Raw genomic sequence first — 18,820 nt, 5'->3', positions numbered from 1 at the left:
TGTGTATCTGAGGATGAAAATACATATAGAAGTTGTAAATGTAGTTCAAATTGAAGTGGAATGCAACTTCTGCTGTTTTGCACAGTAAAACTAATGGAAACACTACATTTTGAGATTTCTATATGTAAATTTTGTAGTTCTGAGGAATTGGGGTGGAAGTAACAAGTTGATTTTTTATCCTAATAGTTCTAGTCTGCTTTATTGGAAGTACCAATAATTTTCCTTGGTAATAATGTTTTTTTTTATCAAAGATGAGTGAATCACACAGTTTTAAAAGTGTGGTTTGTTTTGGTGGTTTTTGTTTTTTGTTGGGGTTTTTTGGTTGTGTGTTTTTTTTTTTTTTTTTTTTTTTTTCCCTCAGTCCTGCACCCAACTGTTATATATTGTCAGCCAGTAATTCAATCAAAATTCAGATTATTTGTGGTGAGGTGGTGGGTCTTTGTTTAGCGTTACTGTTCTTTCTCTCTGGCACCCTTTTCTTTACCTAGCAGGTCAGCTGTTCACTGGGCCTGACAGTACAGTCGGTTCCCTTAGCGCTGAAATATTGCCATTTTCTTCTTCAGAGACATCTGCATATCTGACTGTAGGATCTCTAGGTCTTCTGAGCCAGTCTCTTGTAAGAAGGATGCAGCTTTTCATACCCAGCAATCTTGAAAGTGTTAAATGACCTTGATGAAAATCTTGGAAAGCTCTTGGAGATCAGCATTCTTAGGAGGTGAACACTAAAATCCTACTTCAGAGCCCTTCTCAGTTGGTGCAGACTAGTTTGGAATAATTTAGGATACTGCTGCAGTAGTTGCCATGCCTGAAGTTAGTGCTGTATCCTACAGGGCGGTTAGTGTTTTCTCTTTGCTGCTGCTTATGGTGGGTGCTTTATGCTCTCAGCCTTCTTTAAGGGAGGGACTGGCAGGAATAAAATCCCTACTGCTGGGAGAATTTAAAAGTTTTGCATAAAATCAACAATTAGAGAGAGTTACAAGAACTATTATACAGCTGATGCTCTTCCCAAGATCTGTTCCTTTGTCCAGAAATCTGACTAGTCTGATCACCCTGTTAAATATATCACCCTGTAAAATTTAATTGTCTTGTGCTATTGCAAAAGGATGCAAGTTATGCAGTTCCTTTAGGTTTTAGCTTTTGCTCACACTTGCAGCTGAGATCCAGAAGGGGGTTTATATAAGAAGTAGGCAGCTGTGAAGATGGTGTAGTGTTGGTGTGATTTCTGTCCTTGCTTTTTTCAGTGTCAAAGGAGATTTTTTGTAGTAGTGCTGCCCACTTGGGCCTTATGGACACCAAGTCAAAGCAAAGCTTCTCCATAATTCTGAGAGGGAGAAGCAGGAAAGAAATGAGGACACACATCACTGCCTTGTTTCAAGGCAGCTGTTCCCCCTTCTCCAGCAGAGACTCAGTATAGCACTTCATTAGTCTTTCTGCTGTGCTGAGAAAACAACTTTGTCCCTCAGTTAGCAAACTGTAGCTGGTGAAGTTAGCTGAAGAGGAAAGAATGCAAGTATAGCATTGTTTCTTGTGGTATTCCATCTTGATGTGTGTGCTGCAAGAGCACCGTGCAGGATTTGACTGCTGCAATTCAAATATTTCAGCCTTTTTGCTGAACCTGAGTTGTGTCTTTGAATGCTTTCAAGGATGCAATAAAAGCTGAATAATTGGATACACTTTTCCACCAAGACTGTTCATCACAAGGCAGCTCTGGAATAGAAGAGCTATACTCAGAAGTAATGCCCCTGCAAATCCTCAAGGGGATTGGGGCCTGCATCAAAGGGCCCCACTTCAGTCCCCTGATCTATTTGGACAAGCAAAACTCAATTCCTGATAAGAGCTGCACTAACAAATGAGTAAACTGTTGTTAGCAGTATGTAGCTAAAAGAGAGAGGCCTCTGTCATCATTTGGGCCGTGCAGCATGCTGGACTCTGACCATGAAATCTTTATTGCTAGTGATGAGGTGTGAGTCAGAGAGCAGAGCACAACTTCCAGCTCTGCTTTCCTCCTGGAACCTGTCACTAAGGCAATTATGAAAACTGTGTTAAAAATAAAATGAAATACAAACAGTTGTGAATGCAGAATAAACTGTATGACGCATCAGGGAGATATAAATATATTTCTTAAGATTGCTGATCATTTGCATTTCCCTAAGTTTGTAAATCTGCAGGACCTAAGATGCTTCAGTGAAAGGTTTGGGCAGCCTGTTACAGCACATCGTTTGAATGCCTGTGCTATGAATGTGTAAGTTGGGGATTTATTTTAGGTGAACAGTGAGTGTTGGACGCATGCCCTGAGCCACGATGTACTGGTTGTCATTGTGACTATTTCTAATAAAAAAGCAAAAGTTAGCCATAAAATATCCTAACTACTTTAGTACCCAGCATTGTTGTTGTGGTTCTGTTGCGGCATTACTTAATGTTTGAATATGAACAACTTAAAGTACCACATGTTAGAGTGAGTGCCATTTTTGCCCACTAACAAGGTTTTAATCAAGGCATTCGTTGGCTCTAAATAGGCCTTTGCTTCTGAATTTGCATATCAGGAGGGGGCTGGGAGCATGAGTGGGTAGATGTCATGTCCCAGTGATTAATGATCTGTAGGAAGCCAAAAAGGGGAGAGTAATATACACAGTATTTCTACCCCCTGGAGTAGGAATGCAAACACTATTGTGCATATCTGTGCATAGTCACTGACTTCCTGGTAGCTGGAGAATTTCATACACTCCTCTGCCACAAATAAAACTGTCAGTGGAGTGACAAAGATCAGAAAGCCGGGCTTCATTTATTGAAAAGAATAGCTCAGGCACAGTGATCCAGAAAATTAATTTTGTAGGTGTTTGGGAACTTGGTTGTTTAATAAGAAACTGGTAAAAAGAGAACTTTTGATGAAAGGCCTGAAGCCATCAAATATTTGTTGAATTTCTTCTGTTTTGTTTCTGACTATTCCTGAATTATTGGAGAGGAATAACTTCCGTGATATAAAGGACATATCTTGAGCAGGATTTAGAAACAAAACAAAGAGAACAGGCGTTCCCAAAAGTAATAGTGGTCTGAATTTCAATTACTAAAAGAGCAAAAAGGAGATGGCACAGTGTGGAACAGCCACCCAGTCTGATCAAACCAGAACCAGCACATTTGTTAGAAATCCTGTTATGGTCTGATAGCCATGGTTGGCTTTCTCTTTTGCTAATTCTTTGTTAGAATTGTATTAATAACTTAGAAACAGAGGGCAGCTTCTAAGTAGATATTATTAAAAGTCTTAAATTAAGTTGTTTGAAAAGTTTTCTCCATTCTTGGAGCACTTCACCAGTCCTTGAAACATGAGTGCTCATTGGTTCATTGATGGCTTTGAGGTCTGCACAGGTGAACCTGAATAGTTTTTGTGCTATTTCTAAATACATCCATTTATAAGTTTAGTTGGACGTCAGCAAGTAAATAATGACAGAATTCTAATTTTTGCAGCCTCTGCCTAATTTCTCCCAGTGTTCAGGAACAGTACAAGCCCAAGCCTGTACAGTGAGAACAGGGTAGATAGCAAACTCAAGGCATGTGTACCCTGCAAGAGACCCTTGCAAAGTAAGTCCCACCTTACTCCATTGAAGAGGAGGGAGGGACCCTGTGGCCTAATCAAAATAATTTAATGGCTCTTTGGAAACGCTTCTCTTTGTGTCCTAGAAGGAGAACGCAGCCAGTTACTGAAGGGTAGTGCTTGGTAAATAAACCTGAGTCTTTTTTTAATGTGTTAAAAGCCTTCTGTATTTCATATATATACTGCAAGCTAAATAAAAACAAAAATATTTCAGGGGACCTAAGAAAAGGCCACTTTGCCCCCCTGTTACAGCAGGAGGAAATATTGTCCATATTGTATTTTGCCACACTAATGTTGGTAATGTGGATGTATGGTAAAATGTTTTACGTTTCAAGGAGGAAAAAACTGTGACTACTGCAAATCGATGTGAGAGTTCCCCCTGCTGTCCTGCAAGATCAGCTGCTGTAGCTTGCTGCTGGAAGCTGTGCCTTATCCATGGGATGAGATGCTGTGGGGGCTGGAAGTAATCCTGCACTGCTGCTTTTGGAACGTTTTGTCTTTCTTTTTCCTTGTTTGTTCCAAGAGTCAGCGCTCAGGCGATAATGCAGGCCACCTTCTTTAAAACCCAGAGAGGAGAAAATAAAGCATTGTTTGAGTTGTAGGGCCTCTTTTTGATTGCAGTTGTACAAGCAGTTTATGGTGAGTTGTACTCTGTTTTTAATTCTTTCTTCCAAATGAATAATGAATTTTTGAAATCTGTTTCAGCAATGCAATCAACCTCTTAAGCAATGTTCCTGTTTCTTGCTTGGATGTTCTTATTAACCCGTCGTCCCAAGAGGAAACAGATATAAAATACAATGGTATGAATATGGGAGCTATTCAGATTTTACTGGATTTCATGGAGAAGAGAATAGACAAGGTATGGACTGCAGGGATTTTTCACAGAAGGGGCCTCTTTCACTAAGGCAAAAAGTACACATATATCAAGTTTTGTATAAACCTTTCAGCCAGTATTTAGCACAAATATGGATGTCCTACCAAACTGTGAAACACCTCCAAATTCCTGTGAATACCTGAAGCTATTTGCTATGTTTCTGAGGGTGAACATGTGGCTCTTGACGTAAAGTTCATATTTTGGCTCTCATATAGAACTTGATTGAAGCATTCATAGAATTTGAAAAGGAAAGTTTGCTCTTAAAATGTTTTATTTGTATTTGGTTTTATTTTAGGGAAGCAGCTACAGAGAAGGTTTGACTCCAGTTCTCAGTTTATTAACTGAATGCTGCCGAACTCACAGGAATATCAGGAAGTTTATCAAAGCTCAGGTAGGTAAAATTCATCGAAATTTGTGTTTGAAGCTAGTTATGAACTTGGAGGTTTGTACATCAGTGCAGGACAGTGCTGTAGAAATAATTTTTCAGTCACATAAATCAATAGATATATATGGCCTGAGTTCCATGATACATTTTGTAGAGCTGTTAAATAATAACATCAGGGATATTGTAAAGCTGTGTGAATGTGAGTGAGTCACCATGGATCTTATGAGATGGCTAAAAAACTCAGTAAGGTCTGTTCCCTTACACTCAGCAAATAAGAAACATTTCAGTGCAGTTAATTAGACTTTGCAAAGCTGTGTGGTGGCAAGTGAGAATACAGGTCTTTTGATGGGTTCTCTTGAGGTTTAGTTTTACCTCAGCAGGAACAAGTTGTTTGGATTAAGACTTGTGTACCAGTGTGTATCAGCTGTCCTGTCAGAGTAAAAGTGTCCCTGGACAGAGGCACACTTCATCACTTTATCTCTTATAAGAACTCTTTATTACAGTATTGACTGTGGCTTTTGACAGGGAAGAAGATTTCTGTGCCATGGTTAGTGACCTGAAGGATCTGTGTAGCTTGGTGGTTGAGTGTGGTGTTTTCTATTTGTTTTGCTGCTTTTCCTGAGGTCGAGTGGAAAGAAGTTGAAAGATGAGCACAAGAAAGAAATTGCTCCTCTGGCTTCTGCTGTCCTTATCCTAAGCTGCAGAGACTTTTGAGTTGCATCCTAGATGCTCCCAGATCGAAGCTGTGCCTGAGTTCATAAATGGAATTTAAAATAAAGAAGAGCATATATTTTCTGCCTTTTTCATCTATACCAGAAAAATGTTTTTGAGGAATTTAAGAAACTTGTTCTTGTTGGTTGTTTGTTTTTGTTCACAGCAGTTAGTTTTTAGGATACTTTGCTGATCTGTTAACTTCCAAAAAAAAAAAAAGTTGCAGAGCCAAGTGTACAGAAGCTAGAAAATGAAGTTGTCTGCATGTTTTTACGACATCTGGGCATCTCAATGTCAGGATATAATTGCATGCTGACTCCTGCCACAGGACCGCTGCCTCATATAGTGCAGAGAATGGATGGATGTTGCTAACTGCATGACTGGATGTTTGATATTTTAAATTACTCTCATTGTTAAGTTCTGGCCTTGGGCTTTATTTATTGTGTGCTATTCAAATTGTGATCTGAAGACAGGATGATTGATTTCCTCATGGACTGTCCTATGGCACTCATCACTGTATTAGTATTAGAGTACTCTAAAAACATTAATTCATTCTTACAACACACTGGGAAATGGCAGTCATGGTACTATCCCCATTGGGGGGAGTAAGCAGGGACAAAGTAAAATGGTTTTGCTAATTGTTTGAATACTTGGTTTGAAAAAGACAGGGTCTGTTTTATCCAAAGCAGTCAATACTGTAGCATTCATGTAAGCATCCGTTCCCAGTGAGTCCAATTTCAGTAGTAATTGTGCTGTAATTTTGCAAAGGACATGACACTTTACGTTAGACACCTAGAAAACAAAGGACTTGCAATTTCTTATGATAGTGACACGCTTTGTTTTATTCCCTAATAAAATATTAAAGATCCATAATTCTTATTATTAGAGTCTTCAGATCATTACATATTTCATATTATGGCCCAGATTTATTTGCAGATCATATAATATATCCTTTAAATGTGAAAAAATTTACATAGATTTTGACTCTGAAGGCATCCACACGAGGAGGCACAAGTTTGCAGCATTCCTGCATTACCTGCATTTCTTGAGGGTTGAAGTTAACAATATTAATGACCTCTAATGAGAAAATAGTGTATTTGAGGAAATGTTAAATAGTGATTTCTCCAAAATATTTCTGAAATTTAGCTTGAGCTTTTAAAAGTGTTTTGTGGTTGAAGTATGTGTTTCCTCTCTGTGTAGAGCCCATTTTTTAAATTGAGTAGTAGAATTTGCAGCGTACTTATTTTCCTGCTTATTCATTAAGCACCTCATTGTTCTGTATAAACTACAGAGCGTTTTAAGAGTGTGAGCTTCCTTAAACTCGTATTTCTGGCACTTTTACAAAATACACGAGGAAAACAGAAGAAACAGAGAGCATGAGATTGTGGCTGCCTGTTGACCAACTCTCCTGGGACACCCATTTGTGCTCATAAACTCCTAATAATTGTATTTTTAAAATCTACATTTGAGACAGCATTTTTCTGCCCAAAATGACAGACTAGAAAACTTAAATATAATAAGAAGCAAGAGTCACTATTAATGCATGTGGGCACAGTTGTCTGATTTTTATTGCCTTTTTTTTTTTTTGAAGGACAGAGTATTTTTTTGTTCTGTTGACTACATTTGTTTTTGCAAATACTGGTTTTGCAAGATATGTCCATGCATTTTATGCTGTTCTTCCCTTTCTTGTGTGCTGCCAGGTACTGCCCCCATTAAGAGACGTCTCAAACCGTCCTGAAGTTGGCACAACAGTGAGGAACAAGCTCGTGCGCCTTATGACACACGTTGACCTTGGAGTAAAGCAAATTGCAGCAGAATTTCTTTTTGTTCTTTGTAAAGAGAGAGGTAAAAATTACTTTTTCTTCTCCTTTTTGTATCAGGTCTTGCTGTAATTGGTATATTTGCCTCTTGCCGTAACTCCCAATTCTTGTAGCACTCTGGTGGGGTTTGTTTTGTAGCTGAGTACAGTTTATACACAATGAATAATTTGTGTATCCTTTTTGCAGTCGATAGCTTGTTGAAGTACACAGGCTATGGTAATGCAGCAGGATTGTTAGCAGCCAGGGGCCTGCTAGCAGGAGGAAGAGGAGATCATTGGTACTCGGATGATGAGGATACGGACACAGAAGAATACAAATCTGCAAAGCCAAAGTATAGTATTGTTTTCAATTTCACATATCCTGTTGCGTTTTGGATTCTTTTGATGTAATTTTGGGGGTATTTTACCTTTTTCAGAGAGGCCAGTTTTGCAATGGTATATGCTTCTATTTACTCCTGTCTTCTGCTGATTTCATGGTCTAGTTTTTGAGAAACCAGCCTCTAATAGTGACTATCATGTAGTCATATATGGTTGCAGGGGAGAAAAAAAGTTACTACGAGAATGATTTAACATCTGAATAACTACTTAAAATTCAAGTATGGAAAGACATTTTTAAGGAAGTGATAGGAAAAAAAAATTAGTGGCAAACTTAGCAAGGATGGGTCTTGTCCTGGATTTTTGAGGAACTCACATGATGTTTGCCAAGCTGCTAACTATAGTTTGTGGGGTATGGGGTCAGATATGGCTAAAGGTTTTAGCCAGAGCTTTGTTAAAAAGGAGAAAACCAGTAGGTTTTGTTTTGGTTTTGACCGAGTTTCAGATTGCCTGGAATTTTTCAGATTGCCTAAAATTTTCCTGAAAAACCAGGTAGGTCACACATGTAAATATGGGAGGAGCAAAATAACTTGTATAGAAGTCATGCAGCAGGAATCCAGTATATTTGTTTAAAGAATTCAGTGACCATGTAGAAGCTCTGTTGATTTTTATTGGTTGTAATTGATTGGGTACTAGAGGTTTTAGTTTGTCGTGTTAAGTCTAGGATTAGATGCTATTTTAAAGATGTTTTGAAATTGTAGGTAGGGGACATCTTAAGTTTAACATTATTCTTCTGTTTTACTCTGTTTTCCTTGAATTTCACAGACATGATTAGGTGTATGGTGAGTGCTTGTGGTTTATTGAAGGATTCCTATTAAGGTATATGAACAAAGGTCAGGATTAAATGTATGAGACTTAGTTGCTTCTATGCTAAGAAATTAGCCGTAAACCAGGAGGTCTCTCTTTATTTCTGCACTTCGGGATTTTTTTCTTGCTGTTTCCTCTCTGCTCTTCTTTCAAAAGCTTGGCATTCACTTATATACATATAAGTAAAACTATAACATCCATTTAGTTAAAAGCTAACACTTACATGAAACATTCAAGATAACTGTCGGTTGATTTATGCATCTGATTTTCTGTATTGCTGTTAAATATCTGTGATGAAAATATTTGAAAGGATAATGTGCCCTGAAAGTTTTCTTTAAAACTACTTCGCTGCTTTTGTTACGATTTTTGTATGACTGTTCACTTGTATTAACAGTGAAAATAAAGCTGGCTTTGTAAATGCTCAAAGTAAAGTAACTTAATCTGGTTTGAGCAAAAAATCATCATCATGGAAGGGCAACACTTAACTAATTTAATGGAAAATTAACTGCAACCTGTCTATATTTTTAAAATTAAGCCTGTATAGAATTAGTTTCAGACACGTATCTGTCATCCAGTTCCCTATTTATGTCATTAGTACTAATGGCATTGTCGTTGTTACCATCATCATTCCCCTGGTTTCAAACTGTTCTCCTCTGGGTTCCAACAACAAAAGCTACCAGCCTGTGCATTTTTGAGCACTGACAAGACGTTGATACAGTGAATCCACACAAAGATTCAGTCACGATTCATGAGAAAATACAGTATAAATATGAATCTTGTCTATTTATAACAAAACCTTTTGTGTGCAGTTCAGACAGTTTTAGTCTTGATGGTTTCTGTGAGTTCTTCCTGTTTCCTGCTGTTAAGAAGGTAGAAAATGTACCTATTCCTGCAGAAATGTAAACTGTGTGGTTTTTTCACCTCCAGCATTAACCTTATCACTGGTCACTTAGAAGAACCAATGCCCAATCCAATGGATGAAATGACAGAAGAGCAAAAAGAATATGAAGCTATGAAGCTTGTTAACATGTTTGATAAACTTTCCAGGTATTGTATTATAGCTGCTTTTGAGAGGCAGCTTGTATCCTGGCTCTTTACTAAGGTCTAGTGCTTCAAAATAGTGCTAGAATCGACTTCTTTGTAGGATTAGGACCACTTTAAATGCAGAGAAAATGTTTAGCACTTCAAATAAAAGAATGATATGTTGCAGGACTTCAGAGGAAACCTCATTTGGGGAGGATTGGACAGAATTGGGAAGATGTGGTAGTGAGTGGACCTGTCTCCTGAATAGATAGGCTGATGGTAATGAAGACAATTTCTTCTTTTAAAGTATGGGACACAATCTAGGCTCAAGGCAAGCATGGTTATTTTCCCCAAGTTAATGAGCAGCAGCATCTCATTGTAATTACTTATGCCTGCTCCTTATATGAAGAGCAAATACAGTGTGAAAATAGTTGTTGTCAGAAACAATAAATTGTATAATGGAGCAATTAAAAGGGAATTTACAGTTAAGACTTACTGTGGATTGATTAGGTTAAGTGTGGACTGGATTACAAATCAGCCTTTGTAATTTGTTTTATGTGACAAAGGTAATGCCATGAAAGAAATGGGTACTTAGTGTGACATAATGGTGTTACAGTATTGATACAGAGGGTTGATCTTCAGTTCATAACTTTCTGTGTATGAGAGAACATAGACCTGTGCTGTTATCTCTAGCCTTTTTGCTCTTTGGCTCAATATGCCTAGAATTTACTGTTTTTTCTTTTCCCATATTTCAAGCCACGTTGGAGTGATTGCTTGTATTTTTTTTAATTCCTAAGTAAAGTTACATTCTTGAGAAACACTTACATGATACTAATTTGCCATTGAACTGAGCCGTAGGAGGTAAATATTTAAGGGCATCCATTCTTCAAATGTGGAAAAAACTCAGCAGCTAGAAATGTGCTTGTTTTGTGAGAGTCTATAGATAGTCAATTAACAAGATCTATTGAGAGAAATTCAGCAAACATGTCTTTATTCCTAATCCTTAGCAGAGGTGTATAGCAAAAGATACAGGAGAATCTGGATTTTACGTTGGCCATCAAAAACTGAATTACAGGCAGAATTGAAAGCAGGGAAGGAACTTAGAAAAACTGATCTGAGACTGTCAGTGAAGTAATTGGATGTTTTTTCACATTATTTGCATGGAAGGCAATTGTACCTTGTCACAGTCTTCTTAGGAAAGAGAAGAAAATGCAATGCACATGTAATCTTAATTGAACTACTCTGTAAAAATGAATCATTGCTATGTTAAGCTAGAGAATTAAGATGCTGAGCATTAAGGGTACCACAATAAAATGACTAAATGGTCTAAAACGTTCTTTGAAAGTAAGATTGAGGCTGCAGACAAGCTGAGACTGAAGGCAGTTGCTGTCACTGCAGCAATTACACAAAAACTCCCAATGGTTACTGTGGCACAAGAGCCCTTTCAGTTTGGAGGGTCGGAGGCACCTGCTGCAGGGCCTGCCACAGGCTGACAATGACTGAGCAGCTGCTGCCCTGTGTCACCACTTATCCTCTTGGCCAGCAGCACTGCTGTCACCTTGAGCTTTCTGGGCCCCTTCCATCCACCTGCAATTTCTTTTATAGCACTTACACTGCTTCAGGGCTGGCACTCTGTGGTAGGGTTTTTGTTTGTTTAGTATTGTGGTTACTGTGGGACAGTGTTGTTGATGTGACCCCTTTAGGTGCTGTGATAACATCAATAAAATAATTTCACTGTTCTTCCCACACTTTCTGTTTACTTAAAATAGGGGAGGAGGAAATGCTGGCAGGAAGGAAAAAGAAAATAAGACTTGGAATGGGGAGGTTGTGGGATGTTTTTCATGAATGTAATTGAGTGCAATTGTGGGCCCTGCAGATGTTAAACAACGTGGGAAGTTGCCAGTCTTGCATACAAGGAGGAGTTAGTACCATGCTGATAGTAGTGGGAGTCCCTCCATGGTTTTGGAATAGGACATTTGTGCTGCCTCCAGCTTGAGGAGTGCTGGGAGTTTGCAGACTTAAATCTACATGGAATGGACTTCTTATCCTTGGTTTGCACCCTACAGATGCAAAGCAGAGGTTGCTTGGTTGGAGTTTTTGGTTGATTCTGCGGTTTGAGTCTTCCTTTGAGGCAGAGAGCTCGTGGCAGGTTTCCTGCTTCTCTCCCTTGTCATCATAGGAGGGAAATGTGCCATAAACAGGTTCAGATTGATGCAGTGCTTTGCTTATAGAGGGGAGAAAGTTGAACAGGAGCAAACAACTTGTTCTCCTCCTGAGCAAGTTTACATAATTTAATGCAACCCGAACAGGAGCTTAGGGTAAACTTGTGTGATGTACAGCAAAACAGCTTTACTTAGTTCACTGGTATTGTCCCAGCAGTGGAAGCTAAGCTTTAAAGAGCTGCCACACTTTTACTAAAGAAAAGTATAAAAAAAAAAATTTGAAGGACTGACAAACTTGGACTTGTCAACTTCCTTCCCTGACTGATGAGAATAATTAGGCCAGTTTGTCACTGGGGCACTTCAGATTTGACTTTGACTGGCTGAGTATGAGAACTCAGAAAAACAAATTATCCAGGCAGTACTGTTTCATTGGGAAATTATAGCCTTCATTAATGGCTGCTGAATGTTTGCACTGTTCCCTTTGTAAAGGTTTATTGAAGCTATAAGTTCAAAGGGACATCTTTTTCCTAGTTCTGTAGTATGCCAGTGGATTTTTGCTTTTTAGGTTTATTTTTATTTTCAACATTGGCCCTGAAAAATAGAAACTTTTTGAGATCATGTAAAACTGATTGATGCTTTTGGTCATTTCAGGTCGTACTTCCCAAGCTTTTCTACTCTTTTAGGTTATTGGTTTTTGGGCCTGTTCATGAGGTTTATCGACCATCAACAAGGCTAAATTAAAATTAATCACCCAGTTTTGATTTCTCAAAATACCTGTAGGAAAGCTAAATATTGTTATGAACCCATTTCCCCTGTGCCAATATTTTAACATAGAGTTGGATTCTACAAAGGCTTTTATAGAAATTAGTATTTTGATCAAATATGGCTGAGTGAGATTACTTTTTAAAAATAAATATGTACAAATTGTAAGTATAAATGAACATGAGAAATCTCAATTACTGCATTCCTTGGGAGATGTATATACAACTTAGGCTGATCCTGGATGCCTGAACTTGGCCCTGATATAACTCTGTATGTTTTGTCTGCAGTAGTGTCTTGTTGGTTCTTTGAGAACTGTTTGATGACTAAGTCAGTGTCCTCTGCACATGATGCACATCTTCGAGCTTTGAGAAACTCCCCAGATCTGCAAGGATTTAGCTCGGCCTTCCTTTTTCTTTTTTTTTTGCAAAACATCTAGTTAGCCACCTGAAGTCAGAGTTGTGTGATATTCTGTCCATAAAATAGATTATTGGAGATACTCTGTTAATTAAAATGTCTGGAAAAAATGCTAACATTTTTTCTATTATAAATGGTAGATAGAATTGTATATTAATTGACTAATTTAGAATGTCAGGATGCTTTTTCCAAGCCAACCTTGTATTAATAGGAAGAATCCTTTTGCTGATAAAATGGTCTCCAATTATCACAGCGTGGGTTTTGTTGTACATTGAACAGAAGTCAACAAAACAAGTAAGAGAACCTGTCTAAATAAGGTACCGTACTCATTAAAAACACAAAATTAATCATAGGATCAATGAAGAAGGCAATGCTACATCGAGTTTGTTTTTTTCTTCCCCCTTTTAATCATAGAACAAAATAATGTTTCCTGAAAGGATCGGAACTATTATGTGGCACTCAATTATAAGGAGGTGAATAGGTCCCCAAGACGCTGTTTTATCAAAGGGGCAGGCTGGTGTTTACATGATGGCTGTTTGATTACAGACACCATCATTAATTCTGTGTGGCAGTGCTGCCCTGCAGCACAGACAGCAGGCAGGAGAGAGTCACCCTTCAAAACAAGGCAATGATTTTTGAGTCGTTATCAAGCTAAATGGCAAACAGGAAGGCTGAACTTGTATGGATGTATTTGAAGGGACTCTTGGCAGATCTGCAAGTGGAAGAAGATCATACATTTTACCAGCTCTTTAATTATGGTGTGTTCCTAAGTACACTTGAATAGAATGCTTTATTTGCATTAGAAAAATGAGTGTTACAAGATGTGTTTGAGTACGTGGAAGGTCACCTAAGGATGTTCAAACCTGTATAAATACACACATTGTGTGCTTGTATGGAACTTCATAGATATGGAAGAATTCCCCCTGCCATCTACTGGACTGAGGCCAGCAATGTTCTGCCCTATGGATGTGCTATAAACATCCAGTTTCTGGACAGTGACCTGTTTTCTGAGGCTCTGCTTGTCAGTTCCTGGCACTTCCTTTCCCACCTTGTCTCTCTCTCAACTGTGGACAGTGAGCACATCCTCAGGTAGCCCAGGGTGTCAAAGCACAGTTGAGGTCTAGATTGTGGTTAGAAACAAAATAGGCTGATCCCTGTTTCTCCTCCTTCTTCCTTTGGTGGCTTGGCATATTTCTGTCTTCACACAGTTCAGTTTTACTGGGCAGCACTTACCTGAGGAAGGATGTGTGGAATTCAGCCTCCTAATGCAGAGAACAGCAAACCCCTACCAGCCCTCTCCCATCCTGCTCAGGGACTTGCAAAGCAGGAAGCTCAGGCAGGAACAGAAAGGTACTTGATAAGCATCCTTGTTACTCTGTGCAATGTGAGCTCAGCCTGGCTCCCGTGGTTAAAGCCTAAAGCTAAAGCGGGATGTGAAAGTGAGGCTGGAAAAGGGAAGCCTCAGAGAAAGAGCTTTGCCTTTATAATTGACTAATAATGAGATAGGACTTCTTGACAACATTTAGAGTCCTAAGAATTATTGGGAGGAGAGGGAGATCTCCACATAAAGGGACCTTGGGACCTTGTTTTCGTGTGTTTCTCTTTCCTATTTTATGCACAAATTCTTTATCCTTTATTAGCCATTATAATTCATTTATTACCAAAAATAAATGGTAAATGACTAGAAAATTAAGTGATTCCTTGACTTCTGGCTCTAGTATTAAATGTTGCCACTTAAGAGTACGCTTTGGGATTTTTAAAACAAAAATCTAGGATCCTTTCAGCTTTATTAAAGGGCAAGCAATGGTGATTCTGTTCTTCATGGCTGCATTTTTACATTTTAGAGGTTATTTGTTTTGTATGATGTTTTAAGTTTGAAAACCAAAAAGGCCTTAGATTTATAGGATTTTTTCTCTGTGGGAAAAAAAGTCTCTGCTGTTAGACACAACTGTAAAGCATTCCAGTTTTGCCTTTGGGGGACCCCTACAGCAGGCAGGGTTCTAGTTCTCTTTGGACGCCAGATTTGCAGTCTTCATGTTTTGAGCCCATTTGAGTCTGATTTCAAGGGCTCAGAGGTGTCTTTTCCACACATCTTTAAGAGATTCTCTGAGTGCTGTCACTTGGGCAGAATCTGCACACTATGGATTGCATTGCCAGAAGGAAGGGGACTCACTAGCAATCCTGAAGTAATGGCAAACTCTTTCCAGTCTGTTTAAAGATGGATCCTACTCTTTCACACACACTGAGGGAGTGCCTGGCCTGTGCTCTTTGATCTGGTCTTGCAAACCTCCTTCCCTGGCCTCAGGCTTCCCACCAGACCTGGTCAGCCAAGCAACAGTAATTGTTTCTCATGTGGTATTTGTGAGTTTATCACTGTAGGATCTGATTGTCACATCTGCACAAACAGCTGCATTTATCTTGCTGGTCTCTTTTTGAGATGTGATTTAACTTCATCTTGACTGTACAGTGTCTAGCATATGCATGCCATGTGACTCAGATGTTGCCTTTCTTGCTGTTCCTGTGGGTGCATCAAGGTTGGACTGATTGCCAGTTTTGTACAAGGAATTGTTGTCCCTTTTTTCAGCCAAGGTAGTAGTGCAGACCAGGCAGAGAACTGGTGAGATGGCTTTGCTTCCCCACCGAGTGATGCAGTTTTATTGTCTGTGGCTTGGGAGAGTGGTAGATGTATGTTAAATTGACAGTTCTACTGGGCTGCCTTTCAACCAAGGGGTAAATTAACATCAAACCTCTGCTCCTTTATTTAAGGTGACTCCTGAATATTTAGAGGTATTTTCCCTTTTTTTTCAGCATAAAATCAAAATGTTATCTTTGCCCTTACAGCTTTTGCCATAATCCACATATAAATGAGGTGATAAAAAGTAAGGATTAAATAAATCTTTGCTAATACTTTTTGATTGGCTTAATCAATAATTAATCATCTCTTAGATGAGGCTGTAGCTTTTGGAGTAGATATAATTGGATTAACCGCTGAGCGGCCTTTGGAGCTTTGAAGAGATTAAAATGGCTGTAAATCCTATAATTAAACTGCCACAAACAAAAGCAATAGTATTAGAATCAGTCAGCTATTTTTAAATGAATCAGCAAGTCCTTAACACACCCCTAGTAGTGGTGTAGGCAGAGTCTGTTCTCTTAACTGATCTATTTCCCTCAACAAGATGAATATGTATCAAATCATTGTTTTAATTGCTTGGGCATATAGTAGCCAGAATGGCAGGTGAAATTTTAGGAAGAGCTGGCTGTTAGAGAATTCTCAGAAGAAAAGCTAGTTTATGTATCCAAAACAGTGAACCTGCTCCTTGTTTTGAGCCTATTAGGCACTGACTTTTCATGGTGTCTTTAATTGGCTAAGTAGGTTTGGCCTACATGAATGAAGTCTTTATCTGTCCTGCTCTTCCCCTCCCACCTATTTGGGAAGATTTTTTGTGCCTTTTTCTTCAAAACAGAGGGCTTTAGCAGGAATAACTTCCTTTTAAAGGCTCATTATGTGCCAAAGCATATACTGTATGTGATTGTATTATACACATGGGAATTGATATGTGTGCACGTGCTAATATGGATTCTCTTTTTCAATCCCTCACAGAGATGAGCTCATAAAGCCAATGGGAGTGCGGCCGGATGGGACTATGGCTCCTTTGGAGGAAGCAGTCAGCCAGTACCATACCAGCAAGCAAGAGAGCTCAGATTCAGACTAAGGCATCACCTGCTTTACTCTCAATTCTCCTGTAATCCACACTTCTCCTTAGAGCCACATCTTTTATCCTCACATTAGCCAGCATCACTTTAACTGTTCTATTATTGTCATATTTAAATGATGGGTCCTGTGCTGTAATGTCTGAATTTTTATTATGTCTGTTTAGAGAACATATCAATTTATTAGTTTATGATCTTTATTAATTTAAAATTAAATGTATTTTAAAAGGGTAAAAAGTGAAAGCCTACAGTGTAAAATAAAGTCCACTTTCGTTTTCCAGAATCCTGTTTTCTGAACTCTGTAGGTTTTCCCATTCTTGATAACCTTTTGTATTGTCTTGCCAGTCTTCCTCTTTATATAATTGTATTCATGAAGTGTGTTTACTTAATGGCATAAGGAGCAGAGGGTGTTTAGACTTAGAAGTCTGATTGACCTTGTGAGGCTGCTTTAGCTGGCATTGAGCAGTGATTTCAAAGCTCCTGTTTTTGAAGTGCCCCGGGGTTTCTTACTGCTACAAACTTCTCTAGTTAAGCTGCTATTTACGATTTTAACAATGTGTCAGTGACAGACTGCTTCTAAAACTGCCTTTAAATTGGGAAACAAGAAGATGGATTTTGTAAGTCTTCCCTCTCTCCCTGGTTAAGACCACACGAATATACCTCCCCTCTTTGGTTGGGTAAAAACATCCCTATTGAAAATGGTGTTCAAGAATTGCACTTAAATGATGCCATGAATGGGAGGGGACTGGAGTGCATGTGCCAGTGTTTCACTCAATTGGGGCCTGCTTTTGGAGATTAACTGCTGTGCCTCACTTGAAGGAAAGTCAAACTAATCAACAAAGAAATATTTCCTCTTAGAGAGAACTTAGGGAGCAATGGAATAGAGAATGGGAGGATAGAAAGGAGAAGAAAGTGTCACTTTCAATTCTGTACTCTTTAAAAACAAAGATTAAAGTTTTAGGTGTGCTGCACTGATGCTGTTGCCTCTTTGCCTGCTTGGTTTCTTTCTGTCTTTCTCCCAGCATGAATTACATGAAGAATAATCCATGCCCTAGTTTTGAATTCTGTATTTTGTGCAGCTTAAACATGCCATTCATTGGGAATGTTTCAGAAGTTGGTGTTGGTTCTCCAGTTTGTCTTTGTTTCCTATGACTTGACACTGGTTCTTTGAACTAAGGAAGATGGTGTTCAAAGACCCCGTAAAGGGGGATTTTGTATGAAATTGTGCTGTGGTTGCTTATGTGAGCAGCTTCTGCAGATGATCTTAGTCTTCCAAAAGAACTGAAAAGAAAAAATAATGCACTGCTGTCCTCTCAGTGGTTCAGTTTGCGTTTCCAAAGGACACTGCCCAGCCACAGCAGTGTTTTACTTGGTACATATGTAATATGTCATACCTCTTCTTTATGACTCCAAAAGTGGAAGGGACCAGTTGTCCAAGAGCAAGAAATGTCCTTGGCTGCATCTAAGCTGGGTCTGAAAAATGTAACTGTGGGTTTAGCATCATGCACTGACTACTCTGAGCCCAGCACAGGCAAGTATTGTGGACCCTACAGGTACAAAGAATTTGTGATCCCTCCCCTAGGAGCAAAACTTCCCTGGAGCTGTTAATAAGGAACTGTCTTGTGTCAGCTGGGGCTGGGGAGGGAGTTGTTTCAGTCATGGGCTTCTTGCTGTTGAGCACTATGTACAGAGCATGAAAAAGAGCAAAATCTCAATTGCTGCTTTAGAAGCTGTAGAATATGCTCCTACAATTAGCTGGCTAAAGAGATTAATAAAACAATAATGGCTCCAGGGATCTTGTAACAAGCAGTATAGCACGAGGCTCTTGTGCTCTGCCTCCTGTCATTTGCCACAGGGCAGCAACATTTGCAATAAATAGGTCTGTTTAGTTTATCTTGGAAAATAGATGCTTGTAGAAGGTTCTACAGACATGGATGCTGCGTCAATTAAAAAGAAAAAAGTGAAGACCTAGCCGGCCTGAATCCTCCAGCTCAAGAGTGGCTGTCATAGCTGGGTTGCCTGTAGTGCAGGTAAATGTAGATAAATTGCACTAGTGCAAGAGTAGCTCTTGTTCCAAGGGGATAGTTTGTGAAAAGACTGCTGCAGACTTTTGGCTTATCTTTGCAATGTAGCATAGGTCCAACCTTAGCTGCACTGGCTGGAGATCTGGGAATATCTTGGGACAAAG

The 18,820-nt window shown here is 39.0% G+C and overlaps 1 protein-coding gene across 3 annotated transcripts in view; it reads left to right on the top strand.

Moving 5' to 3' along the window:
* The window catches only part of RIC8B (RIC8 guanine nucleotide exchange factor B), a 32,179-nt gene extending 14,546 nt beyond the window's left edge, over window positions 1–17,633 (top strand). For 2 of the 3 annotated variants that reach the window (XM_041416863.1, XM_041416864.1), the window contains exons 5-10: window positions 4,295–4,448; window positions 4,759–4,854; window positions 7,260–7,404; window positions 7,566–7,710; window positions 9,488–9,607; window positions 16,523–17,632. In XM_041416863.1, the coding sequence (XP_041272797.1) occupies window positions 4,295–4,448; window positions 4,759–4,854; window positions 7,260–7,404; window positions 7,566–7,710; window positions 9,488–9,607; window positions 16,523–16,634 (772 nt within the window). In that variant the 3' untranslated portion in view covers window positions 16,635–17,632. Of the gene's footprint in view, window positions 1–4,294; window positions 4,449–4,758; window positions 4,855–7,259; window positions 7,405–7,565; window positions 7,711–9,487; window positions 9,608–16,522 lie in introns of all 3 variants that reach the window. The other variant, XM_041416865.1, reaches the window with a different exon arrangement.
* Window positions 17,634–18,820: the final 1,187 nt, after the last annotated feature.

The sequence above is a fragment of the Onychostruthus taczanowskii genome, unplaced genomic scaffold, assembly GCF_017590055.1.
Source record: "Onychostruthus taczanowskii isolate IOZ18803 unplaced genomic scaffold, ASM1759005v1 scaffold53, whole genome shotgun sequence".
Lineage (NCBI taxonomy): Eukaryota > Metazoa > Chordata > Aves > Passeriformes > Passeridae > Onychostruthus > Onychostruthus taczanowskii.
This window is presented reverse-complemented; position numbering and strand designations above follow the sequence as displayed.